The 13,651-nt window shown below is 47.4% G+C and overlaps 1 protein-coding gene across 1 annotated transcript in view; it reads left to right on the plus strand.

Moving 5' to 3' along the window:
- Positions 1–13,651, plus strand: part of Ppm1h (protein phosphatase, Mg2+/Mn2+ dependent 1H) — a 274,493-nt gene that overhangs the window by 118,885 nt on the left and 141,957 nt on the right. Inside the window, exon 3 of the mRNA XM_036169724.1 lies at positions 11,995–12,339. Coding sequence (XP_036025617.1) covers positions 11,995–12,339 — 345 coding nt within the window. The remainder of the gene's footprint in view (positions 1–11,994; positions 12,340–13,651) is intronic.

Here is a 13,651-nt window from a genome sequence, read left to right on the forward strand (position 1 = left end):
TGGGTGTAGGTTCCATTTTATTTCTCAATTAACAGTTGGATGATATACTTCATAAGAAACAAGTAAAGCTTCTCTTTAGAAGACTAAGGGGGAGAAGGTCTACACGTGACCTCAGCCACGAGGCCAAGAAGTGGTGGCTGTCCGCTGAGGTGCTTGTAAAGGCAAGAGCGTTGTCCATCACAGGGGAAGGTGGGGCTTCGCGCATACCTGGACCACATGTATACAGTGTGCACATGAAAAGCCACAGAGCCCCCAAAGGGGCAGATGGGCAAGAGATCCTCCTCTGTGGTGTGCAGGCCTCTTAACGTCCCCATCCCTCTGATTACTGTCCTGTAAACCAAGGGTTGGTCAGCTGGGAGAGAAGGGGATCTGGAAACAGCGTTACCAGGGTCTTCGGAGTGTTGAGAATGATGTGCATGCAGCCTCTCACCCACTACTGAAAGCCTTTCAGTCAACTGGACTGATTCAAAGAAATGCGCAGTATCACTGGGTTCTCTTTACTGTGTATTTGAAAGGTTTCAGAGAGCTCTTACTTATCATAGAGAGTATAGTACCAATGTGTATAAACATAGACTTCCCAAGAGCTTTTGCTTGGCAGCCCCCAAGTGTCTGATCCCAGGAATGAGATAAAATTGGGGAAAAAAAAAAAAAAAAGAGTAATCCCTCCAGATTGCCTTCCCAAGGAAGAAGTTACCCTTATGAGCGTCTTAAAACCTTACTGTGAAGAAGTACATGCCAGGCTGGGAACAGTGGCACATTCTCTGCATTGGGAGGCAAAACAGCTGGGCCTTTGTGATTTTGAGGCCAGCTTGGTCTACAGAGCAAGTTTCAGGCCAGTCAGGGCTACATAGTGAGAATCTGTCTCCAAAAAAAGAAATTTTTAAAACTTGCATGCCTTTATTATAACGCTTGAAAATTTTCAGGATATTGTGGCCAGCACTAGATATTCATTCATTCATTCATTCATTCATTCATTCATTCTCTCTCCCTCTCTCCTTCCCTCCCTCCCTCTCCCTCCCTCTCTCTTTCTCTTCCCCTCTCTCCTCTCTCTCTCTCCCCCCCTCTCCCCCCCTCACACACACACACACACACACACACACACACACACACACACACAGTACTCCTTATTTGAATTGGGGATTGTTTTGAGCTTGAGACTCCCCTTGGGGACACATGCCCTCTAAGGTCATTTCCTTAAGAGCACCCTTATGTTGTTTAATTTGGGGAAAGTGCATCAAAGTCTGTGGTTTCGATGTCTGTTAGTTCAGTGTCTGATTACAATAACAGGAGATGGCTGTGTCAGCATCTGGACAGAGTTCATCAGCAGGGAAGAGAGAGCGAGCAGATTATCTTTCTCAGCTGAGGACTGGGCAGCAGTGGGGATTCCAGGCATGCAGGAGCAGAATCTGAGGGGAGAGGGAAATGGAACAGAACATGGGGCTGTTAGCTCTTCCCCTCAGGTTGCCATTGCTTCAATCCGCTCTCTGCAAGAGCATTTCCAGCCACAGGGCATTCAGATAAAAGTCTTCTGGTCCCCAATCTCCCTGTTTCCCCCATGGGGAACAGTCTTTGGCAGTTCTTGGTGCTCGAGGCAGTGTGCTCCCTGCAGAGGTGGAGCTTAGAAAACAGTAGCAATGGCCTTTAAGTCACTGTTGACTTTTTCCTCTGACTCTGCGCATGTCAAGAAAATGTGGAGACCAGGTCCTAGGGGAGGGACATGTAGTGGCTGAGAACTCATTCAGACTGAGTTCCTCAGCAGCTCCCCTCCTCCCTATGGCAAATCTTACAATGCAGGAAACTATATAATGCTTAAATGGAAGCTTTTACTATCTTATGACAAACAGCATCCTCACTGAGATATTAAAAAATATCAAGATTATTTCCCACAACAATGGAAAGATCTCTAAGTAACTTCCTTTTTTAAAAGAAGGTATAGTAAAAAATGAACATGCCAAATGTCCATGTCAGTGGACACCAGAGAATGGGGGCCTGAGATAGACTTGCATGGTGTTGCTCAATTGCCCTCACCTCTGCCCACTTCTCACTTAGTGTGTTACTGTGGGGTTGAAAGTCCCCATGGGTGGCAGGGCTGCTAGAGCTGCCCTGGGCCCTGCATTGTTGTACTGGCACTGGGATTTTGAAAACTGGCTGGACGCATTACAGACGTCAAACCAGACAGAGCCGGCGTTTGGGAGAATGCAATCTCCGTGTTTCCCCCATGGGGAACAGTGATGAGAACGGAGAGGGAACTGTCCTCCAAGTTCATGAGCAGCTGTTAGTAAAAGCAACCAGGCTGGGCGGTGGTGGCACACGCCTGTAATCCCAGCACTCGGGAGCCAGAGGCAGGCGGATCTCTGTGAGTTCAAGGCCAGCCTGGTCTACAGAGCTAGTCCAGGACAGGCTCTAAAGCTACAGAGAAACCCTGTCTTAAAACACACACACACACACACACACACACACACACAAAAGCAAAAAACAACAACAACCAGAATATCATTCAAAGTGGGACTGCAGATCTGCACATTCAAGAGACTCCTTCCAGGCTGCTGGCATGGCCTTGTCCCATAAATACTGAATCATTTACAAGGCAGGGGGGAAAAAGCAAATATCGAATGTGCAGAGTACTGGCATCCGAAGAGATGACACTTTCCCTTAGGACGGCTATTTCCAGATTAGTAGTCACTCCTCCATCTGTTAAAATAAAAAACAATATTTTTTGAATGTATTCTCAATGTATTTTAAAAAAAAAAACTTATTGACATGTAATCAGACTATTGTGTATTCATATAGAATATATTTATTTTCCAATTGTAAAAATAATAAATTTTTCATCGTCAAAGGCAATATTTTGAAGCCATAACAACCAACGGTTAGGTACTATTAGTTATATGTCAAGCACTGTTCTGAGAGGGTTTTTTAGTGTGACCCCCAGTCTTGTGAAGAGCAAAGACTTCTTACATTATTAGCTAATGTGTCAGATAACAAATCATCAGTAACAGCAGCGAGTACACATCCATATTCCATGACTTCTTCCCTTCTCTGAGCCATATACCATTGTTCTCAGACGTGCTTAAAGTATCATTACCAGGAACAGGGCCATGTGGACATGTTCTGGATTGCCTGTGTTTTCTGTCAGCGGTTCCTTGTAGAAAAATCTCTAACTCTTTGAGGGAGAATTTAGTTTAAATTTTGCCAATGCCATCCACCACACCACAGAGGATGCAGGAGCCAGGAATGAATCACATGGTACCAAAGTTTGTGTGCGCCACGGGGGTGTTCCACTCCCTCCCACACGAGGGCGCCAGTGCCAGTCTCTGGGAAGTAGGAGAACTTGAGTTCTTTTTACTTGAAAATAAGAGGGGATCTCAAGTGTTTCTTTCCCATGCTAACTAGTTGCTCTGACTGCCCTTGTGTGCTCCCTGAGGAGAGCATCCTGCAGGGAGAAGAGGGATGAGTGTATAAACTTTTAGAACTCAGAGTGAAAAGACACAGCTTCTCTTTCTCTAAACTGTGTAAACAGTCGAAGCTCACCCTGGGTCTTCATATACTTCCTGCCTTACTGAGTCAGTGTTTCTGCAGGCAAGCAGCACAGGAACTGTTTGCAGTAAAAGCTGAGCTGCCCCACCCCCGACCCCGTTTTTCTGCCAGTACCGCATGGAGGTGGGCACCTCCTTGGCTCCCCATGGCTCTCACTGGATTTCTGTGTCTGGGGATTCACCAGGGTGTCAGAGCATATGATGAGGGCGCTCAGGATAACTTCCGCTGTGCGGTGACCCAAGCAGAGTGTACAGTCTGCTTCTGTGAAATTACTCCAGCTTCCTGTTTTGTGGATAACTTCGTTCAGAGCGGTTTTATTTTTGTTAAAAGAACCAAGGGCACCTTCAAGCTTTAAAAAAAAATAAATAAATAAAAATAAGTTTTAACTTTACAGATGAATAGAGGAAAGAAAGTAATTTAAAAAAAATTTTTTTGTTGTTTTTAGAACTCTCATTTGTCACCTTCTAGAATGTTCCATTATTGGGTGATAGATGTATTCCTTTAATTTTTGTTTGTGTGGTATTTGACTTGAAGACTAGGCCACCTCATCCGTGGCAGTCCAGCGCATTACCATTGAGTCGAACCCCAGCCCTTTCCTCGGAGGATGGGTGTGGTTGTGTGTGTGCATAATTACACACCAGATTGATTGTTGTTCTTAAATGAAATAATTCAGTATGTAACTTAAGTGTTTTATTTTTAAGATTTTTGTTGTTGTTTGTTTGTTTTGTTTTTTGAGACAGGGTCTCTCTGTGTAGTTTTGGTGCCTGTCCCAGATCTTGCTCTGTAGCCCAGGCTGGCCTCGAACTCACAGAGATCCAACTGCCTCTTCCTCCCAAATGCTGGGTTTAAAGGCGTGGGCCACCATCACCTGGCACTATTTTTAAGATATTTTACTTACTTTATTTAAATGTGCTTTTTTAAAATTCCTAAGTGATTTTTTTTACCAATCTATAGTTTCATATGCCAAGAAAGGGCTTTTATTCTGTTTTTCTTGGCAAAGTGAATTTGACCCACCCCTGCCTGTTGTGAACAAATGCAATGTAGGCATGTGTTAAAATGTAACATTAAGACAGACAGCCACTCGAGAGCATGTCCCTGTAAATTGGGAGGGTCTGGTCTTTCAGGTGTGAAATATCCGTATTAGTAACAGTGACATTTTCACATGCCACCAAGAAAGAGACGCAGGGGCCACTGCCAAGCCACGGGCCATCGGGTGACAGTCCAGGACGCATTGCTCCTAAACAAGAAGCAACTTGAAGTAAGGCAAGCCCATGCTGACCTTCGAAGGTTGACTAACTAGTGGAAATCCGGGAGGTCGCACCGAGCTTTGTGATGATGGGAAATTTGAAGAACAGGGTCCAATTCTACCCCTCCGGCACTCCAGCAGCATTGCCGGAACTGCCTGTGCCCCAGTTTGAAATGAGGCAACAGTGATGACTTTATGGTTAGTCTTAGTGAGAGTCTTAGCGGCTCCAATGATAGCTCCGGAACCGAGGCTTCCCCAAGGGGAAGTGACTGAGGGAGAACGGAAGTGGGGTGAGAGGAACAGAATGTACAGCAAGGTGCAGCTGGGCCTCCCTGCTGCTCAGTGTCCCCCTGGAGAGTGAGTACTGATAGGGGTGGTCACCCCCAGCTCAGATGTCCATCATCCTCTGTGTGATGGACACGGCACTGACATGGATTGTTTCTAGCACCACACGGTACAGCTCTTCTTCTTTGGGTGAATTGTTTTATTATAACATATTAAGGATATGTCTGGTCACAGTCATGAGGGTCCATCACCAATAGCCAGCCGTCTGTCTTTCCTCATCACACCCTGGGTGGTCCACACATTTTACATGTTGACCACTCCAAGCGGCACCAGGCGGCTCCTCTCTAAAACTCATCTCTGTTATGTGGTCTGTAGCTGGAGACCTTCTCTCCAGCCCCCGCCAAGCCCTGTTATAAAATGAACACACAGACGCTTGTATTATTTAAACTGCTTGGCCATTAGCTCAGGCCTACCATTGTCTAGCTCTTACTCTTATATTCAGCCCATTTCTATTAATCTATACTTTGCCACGTGGCTCGTGGCTTACCGGCACCTTACATCTTCCTTGTCCTGGCTGCCGCCGGCAGTGACCTCTCCTGCCTTCCTGTTCTCCCAAGTCTCCTCTCTCTTAGTCCCGCCTCTACTTCCTGCCTGGCTACTGACCAATCAGTGTTTTAGTTACCAATGAATCATCCACAGCCGTGGTCCTCTTCCAGACTGTGAACATCAGAACTTGGCAACTCCGGCATCCTGTTCTCAGCCTTTGGCTGAATGTCCAGTGCAGAACCTGACACACTGGAGAGAAAACTATGGCATGTCTTAAATCCTTGCTATCCGTGCCTCAGTTTCACCTTTTCATTTCTTCACCCTTTGCATTTTATGTAAGGAGAAGGGTGCAGAGAGAAATTAAGAAATTTGCCCAGCTGGGCATGGTGGCTCATGCCTTTAATCCCAGCACTCCAGCAGCAGAAGCAGGAGTTGTAGAATATTATTGTAAGGTGGGTGACTTCTGTTTGTGTTGCGTTTATTTAACTCTGTGGAGCTGTGTTACTCTGCCTGTGTAAAACACCTGGTGGTCTAATAAAGAGCTGACCAATAGCAAGGCAGGAGAAAGGATAGGCGGGGCTGGCAGACAGAGGGAAAATATAGATAGATAGATAGATAGATAGATAGATAGATAGATAGATAGATAGAGAGACTGGAGTAAAGAGAGCTAGGAGCCAGAGAAGGAGGAGGACCCAGGGGCCAGCCACCCAGCTACACAGCCAGCCATGCAATGAGTAAGATACACAGAAGTTAGAGAACAGGAAAAGCCCAGGCTAAAGGTGGGTAGGATGGCTAAAAACTAAGCCAAGCTCAGGCCAGACATTCATAAATAATAATAATAATAATAATAATAATAATAATAATAATAAGCTTCCGTGTATGATTTATTTGGGAGCTGGGTGGCAGGCCCCCCAAAAAAGAGCAAAAACCCCGAACAACAGTACAGGAGGATCTCTGTGAACTTGAGGCTAGCCTGGTCTATGTAGTGAGTTTCAGGATAGCCAGAGCTACAAAGTTAAATGCTGTCTCAGAAAGAGAGAGAGAGAGAGAGAGAGAGAGAGAGAGAGAGAGAGAGAGAGAAAGGAAAGAGAAATTTATCCAAGATTATACACTAGTAAATTCCAGACCTTAGATTTGTCTTGGCCCACAGCCTATGGTCCTTCTACATCACAGCATATCAAAGAGATATAATTTGTTTTATCTCATTCTAAATTTTTCACTTGAAATGGCATGGATATTTTACCTGATTTTTTTATTTATTTTATAGCAGTATTAGGGATTTATTTTATACCAGTATTAGGCCTCATGAATTCCAGGCAAGCTAGAGCCACAGAAACTTTCTAATCCACCATGGCAGTTTGGAATGCTCACACCCATGACAAAGTCATCACTGAGCTGTTAGGCAGTGTGAAACCTGAGGCCACACTTGGGTACTGTAGCCCTGAAAGCTGGTGCATAGAGCCCAGGGCTAAGCTGAGGAGGCAGGTGTTCCTCCCCCTGAAATGGACAGCCCCTTTGCTGGTGCGCGGGTGTGGGCAGCGGGGACAAAGGATGCCGCACAGAGCTGTGGCATCCTCTCCTCTCCTTATCCATGGGGGGATCTCAGCGGGTAGAGAGCACAGCTGTCTGTCCACTTGCATTAGACTATCAATTTGCTGGTTCAGTAGCAGGGTACGGGGCCACCAGCAGGATACAGGCCAGGACAAGCAGAGCAGCCAAATGGGAATGGCTTTGAGGGGTGCAAGGGTTTTAGTGCCTTTTCTATACAGACACCGAGAGGGGAGGGTCATAGGAAGTATGTATGGGTGTGCTGCATATGGATCATGGACGACTGTGCGGTTCTACAGTGGCCATGTGGCTTTGGGGTCCATGGAGTCCCTTTGAGATCTTGGGACCTCAAATACAGCCGCAACACACCTAGCCTGAGAGCTGAGAGAGAACAGGTCTGGGTAACAATAGTGAGAGTGAGTCAGCTCCAGGTCATGAGTGAGATTGCTGTTCTCCTGGTGGCCTTCGCAATGTGAAGGGTCTTGCACAAAATTCTTCATTCCCAAGTCTCCTTTGAGAAAAAACAAAACAAAAAAAAAAAAAGGATGCAGAAGGATTTGTGAGTTGTGCATCAGTGGCCCTGGGCCCTTTGAGTTAGATGAATGAACAAAAATCCCTTTTGTTCTGCCCTTCCCTCCTGGTTATGAGGCTGTCAATCGAGAAGGCTGCTGTGCCCTGGGGAAGGGCTATCCAGACCAATAGAAGGACCTGACCTCCCCCTCTTGGAGACCACGGTGATGGCCAGCAGGTGGCTTAGGTCTCTTCATTGGTTCCTAGTGGCTGATCAAATACCTGGTTGGTGTCTGTCTTTATGTTGGGATTTTTCTTGTTTTGTTTGTTTCAATTATGATGGTGCTGATGATGTATATATGTCACAGGTGGTGGGTGGGGATGTGCATGTGTGAGTGCAAGTACCTATAGAATCCAGAAGAGGGCGTCAGAGCCTGTGGAGTGGAGCTACTGTGGGTGCTGGGGAAGCGATAATTGCTCTTAACCACTGAGCCATCTCTGCAGCCCAAGATTATGGTTTTAAATGCAACAAGTTAATAACCAAATAGGGCTGGCAAGGTAGCTCAGTGAGTAGGTGTGCTTGCCATTCAAACCTGACAGCCTACGGTCCATCGCCTGTACAAAACCTGATACAGTGGTGCACATCTGTAATCCCAGGACCCTTGTAGCAAGATAAGAAAAATCACTCGGAAGTTCACAGGCCATCACACAAACACAGTCACACAATGCAGCAAAATCAAGGGAGACCCTGGCCCAACAAGGTAGGAGGGGAGAACCAACTCTCCAAAGTTGTCCTCTGGCCTCCACATACACACTGTGGCATCGTGCACTTGTGACACACACACACACACACACACACACACACACACACACACAAGTAAATAACTCTTTAAAATAAAAAAAAATTGCAAGTACGTAGGCATATCGAGGGAATTAATTGTGTCAAAGTGATTCTAAAAAATTTAACCGTGTTTGTGATGTGACATTATGCCTTTCGTTCGATTGTGTAGCAAAAAAAAAAAAAAAAATGAAAACTTGGGTGTGGATCTGGTTACATCTGTCCCTTCAAAGTAGCAGTAAGGTAAGAAGTTACCCAGGGTATTTGAAATGGCAGTGTTATTGTTCTTTGGACAAGGAGGGAAAGGTTCTGCTGAGGACACCATTGCCCTGTAGCCCTAACAAGAAATTCTAAACTTGGGAGGTTTGTGGAAAAATAGAGGTTCACGGACGCTCTGAATTCTACTCATGGATGTCCTAAATTGAGAACCAAGAATCCCGCCACAGGTTACTATTACTTAACATTCTTTTGGGTGCCTGCACCTGCCTTACTTTGTATTTTTCTTTCCCTGCTTTACCTGCCATGGGTTCCAGAACACTATATAAACACATCGCCCTGTCTTCTCCATCACCTCAGCTCTTGTCACAGAAGCTGACAAGCTTGGCTGCCCAAATGTCATGGGCACCTAACTCGCCTACCAAGAAGCCCAAAGGCAGAATGGTACAGGGCTTGTGGCTTCCCTAGCAAGGCGGCCAGAGCCCAGGCTCTTCTGACTTCTTGCCCCATCATCCTGCGCCTATAGATTTCAGCCTTGCTTGCTTGCTTGCAAAGGGCTGACTCTGCTTCCGGGTTCTAGGACCTAGGCAGGAAGTAGGAAGAATGAGGGAAGAGAAGCAGTATGGTTACATGCTGCAGGACAGTCTGGGAGCTGATGTGTAAGGATCATATCACTGGCCCAGTCACCAGTAAGGGGAAGATGGAGGAGATACTGGATGGGCAGTCTTCCCAATTCCCCAATCGCTGACCACTTGGTACTTATTCCCCTGTGCCCAGGCTGGCAGGCCCTGTCACCTCTAAGTCCTCCTCATGTGTGTTCTCTCTTTAAAGCCAAGTTTTCCCCCTCTTTCCCCAGCCACACTGATCTGTTTCTGCACTCCAGAACATGGAGAATCAACTGAGGCACGGAAGTCCTCTAGGATGGCCCCCCCACCCTGGTTTGGCAGAGAACTAAAGGCGTCAGTGACTCACCAAGATCGTGTTGTGGTGGTGGTGATGGTGGCTGCCTCTGCGTGTGTACTTTGTGCAGTGTACATAGTCGCCACTCAACGTACATTGCTTATAGTCCCCTTAACTCCCCCAGCCCAATGAAGTTAATGTCGCCTTCAATTCGTATCAGGAAATCATGGCAATAAGATACACACTTTTGACTGCCACGCCATTGCCTGACCCAGTCATGGCTGAACCGGGTGCCATCCCCCACCCAGGTAATGTGTGTGGAGGTAGTGTTAGCATCCGAACCTCTAACCCTTAAGACATTTTCCTTTCCACTGCCCTCGGTTCTGAGCTCAGCTTCTGCTCTCCAGTGCTTTTAGTGTATGTGTTTCTGTCTGAATTTGACTGAATTCTTGTTAGGGCACAGATACCCAGCAGGAACAATCATCACTTTCAAACCCTTCTCTTTTAGTCTTTCACAGGATAGCTCGAGTGACCCCCATCTCCGTGAACGTCCTTTCGTGACTCTTGGGCTTGAAGGCCAAAACACTTGGCGTAGACTGTAAGGACTGGGTGGCCTTACCACCATTCCAAGGAGTCACAAAGCTCGCCTTCCTTTCCTTTCCCATGCCCCCACTGGGTCACATGACTGTGGAATGGTTTCCTCTTGCTTGTGTGCCTTCCTGCCATGGGGCTCTGCACCGCTGTTGTTATTGTTTAGTGTTGTGTTCCCCTTCCTTTCTTATACACGAACTTCTCAGAAGCTCTCAGCCCAAGCCTCACAGCACCAAGAACCTCTTCCTGTACCACTGGCCTCCTATTGAGTTGAGCGATTTCACACTGGATTATGAAAATACTAGGGTCTCTCTGTGTAACAGTCCTGGCTGTCCTGGAACTTGCTCTGTTGACCAAGTTGGCCTCTACTCACAAAGATCTACCTGCCTCTCGCTCCCTAGTGCTGGGATAAAAAGGCATGAGCCACCACCGCCCAGCATGCCTGATACCTTTTATGACCAATCTGGTGTTACTGCTGTCTACTATAGTGCCTGTTGTATGCATCTTATGCTTGTGTGTTCTAGGGGTGTTTGAAGACAGGGTCTTAACTCACCTACCCATTCATCTTGGCATTCCAAGTGCTGGGACTGCAGGTGTCCGCTGCCATGCCTAGCTTGCATGTATAATTTAGTTGCGTGGTTTCTAAAACTGCTCGCCTTAAAGAACTCAGAATGTTGGTGGTAAGGTGGCTTGGTGGGTCCAAGTGTTTGTTGGGCAAGCATGAACACCTATTTTCAGATTACCAGCACTCACAGAACAGCTGGGTGTGCCTCCATGGGTCTGTGGCCCCAGTGCTGGAGGGACGTGGAGACAGGATCTTCGGCTCAGCCGGGTTAGCTCAAAAGTGAGCTCTGGGTTTCTGCTGCCTTCAGGCACAGTGAGAGAGGATCTGATGCTGCTGACATCTGTACAACCATGCTGACATACACAACAGACACGCGCTCTGATTGATTAAAAATCAGTCTTTTGAAAAAGTTAAGATGACATCAATAGAAGACACCCTGTGTCAATCTCTGGCCTCCACATTTAGCTCCATGTGAGAGTTCACTCACACCCACATGCGCGGGCACGCACACATGGGCAAGCACGCACACACACACACACACACACACACACACACACACCCGCCCCTGGCATGACTAAATCCATGATAGAGGAAGGAATACAGACTGCAAATGGATGACATCAGTTGAGAAACTGAGCCTGGGGACAAAAGGAAAACAGATTGTTAGTGGTTGCATATTGTGTGGACTGGACTAGGCTTCCCGGTTAGTGGAGAAGCATGTCTTAAGAGCTCAGGATGTAGAAAAGGAAAAAGGGAGATTTGTCTCAGGGTAAGGTCACCGATGGAGGAAAACACTTCTTTCTACTCACCGCCTTAGAAAAGGGCTTTCTCCAGACGCCAAGGCCAAGCCTAGTCTGGGACTGCAACTTCCGGGGGAGGTAAGAAGTTGAGTGTTAAAGCCAGACTCCTTCTATAGATTCCACCTTTTATGTGGAATTGTATCACAAACTCTAGGCGCCTAATTAGAGTTACATCCTTTCCTCCAAGCTGTGACCTAGTTAGTGGCTAATGATTAGACCTACTGCCCGAGGTGGGGAGGCTGGGACCACTTCATCCCATGGGTGTTGGTAAGTAACAGCAATGACTAACTTGAGAGCCCTGTGCTTGATTCCATTATTTTCAGACCAAAGGTAGACATCCAGCTGAAGAGCGTGGCCCGGCAGAGGCTACAGCCCAGGTCCTCACTTCTCTCCTGTCCCCCTCTCTCCCCAGGAGTCCGAGGGCATCTCCTGCCACTACTGGTCCCTGTTCGACGGCCACGCGGGCTCGGGGGCTGCTGTGGTGGCATCTCGGCTGCTGCAGCACCATATCACACAGCAGCTGCAGGACATCGCGGAGATCCTGAAGAACTCCGCCATCCTTCCCCCGACCTGCCTAGGGGAGGAGCCCGAGAGCACACCGGCCCATGGCAGGACCCTAACCCGCGCAGCCTCGCTGCGTGGAGGTGTGGGGGCCCCCGGGTCCCCCAGCACACCACCCACGCGCTTCTTCACCGAAAAGAAGATCCCGCATGAGTGTTTGGTCATTGGGGCCCTGGAGAGCGCCTTCAAGGAAATGGTAGGTATCCTGGACAACTGGGGTAGCTCAGTCCAAAGCGTTCTTGCTAGGAAGGATGTCCCTGAAGTGGGCGTGGTCTTCCTGCCTCCTCCTGCTCACATGCTCATCTCTCTACTACCACAGGCTTATTAAAAAGGTCACAGCCAGATACAGTTTCTGGAGTGATTGCCAGCAGAAATTAAGACCACAAGAGAGGGCGAGCATAGGATACCCTCCGCTTATTACCCCTAATATTTCATAAGACTCCTATTGACACCAGCTGGTATGGTTCAACTTAATTGGAATGTGAGCGTGGCCGCCATCTGTTCTACACATGTGTACAAAGTCCAGGTGTTGGGGAAACCGTGTTCAGTAAAGTACTCTGAAGTACCCTTCCTTTAAAAACGGGCCCAGGGTTGGGGATTTAGCTGAGTGGTAGAGCGCTTGCCTAGCAAGCACAAGGCCCTGGGTTCGATCCTCAGTTAAAAAATAAAAATTTAAAAAAAAAAAAAAAAAAAACCAGGCGCAGGCTGGTGTGGCGTGTGCAGTTAAAGCCCAGCTCTTGGAGGCAGAGGCAGGTGGATCTCTATGAGTTTGAAGCCAGCCTGGTTTATGTATCAAGTTCCAGGCTACACAATAAATCCATGTCTTGAAAAAAAAAAGGAGCCTGGAGGGCAACTGAAGAGAGGGAAGAGGGCCACGTGGCTTGGTTTTCCAGGGCCTGGATCCCTTTATACTCTGCTGGCTATCTGAGTGGGGTCTGGTCAAGGAATTCAGCACCCTGCATGTTGGCCTGGACGCTGGCTGACTTCTTCCTGGCAGGACTGCCATGGATGCTGTATCCTATGTGACCTCCTCTCACCTCTGACCCCGCCTTTTACTGAGGCAGATGTGGTGGTGCCAAAGACTTTGTACTCTCAGCAGCAAGCTGTGGATGGGCAAAGAGTATGGACTACCTAAGGGTGTTTGGAAGGACCTGAAGGAGGCCAGAGGGCAGTGTTTTGGAAACCTGAAGATAGGAATGTGATGGTAAACCCATTCCGTGATGCACGGGTGACTAGAAACACCTCACCTGAAGTGCGTGTCCACCTTCATGGTTTGGGACTTAGGACTTGGCTCTACACCCTACTCAGAGGAGAAAGTGAATGTAGTTCCTGATTTGTTTATAAGGAACAACGTTCAGATATTAATAATACCTCAAATTTGTCTGTGACTCCAGCTCATCCCTTCTTGGTTTGGTTTCATCTCTGAACACGTATACTTGCCCTTTGATTGGCACGAAGTTTAAAATGCACCCACTCTGGAAAAGGTGATTTAGGGGGGAAGCCGGGAG

Source organism: Onychomys torridus, chromosome 20, assembly GCF_903995425.1.
Source record: "Onychomys torridus chromosome 20, mOncTor1.1, whole genome shotgun sequence".
NCBI lineage: Eukaryota > Metazoa > Chordata > Mammalia > Rodentia > Cricetidae > Onychomys > Onychomys torridus.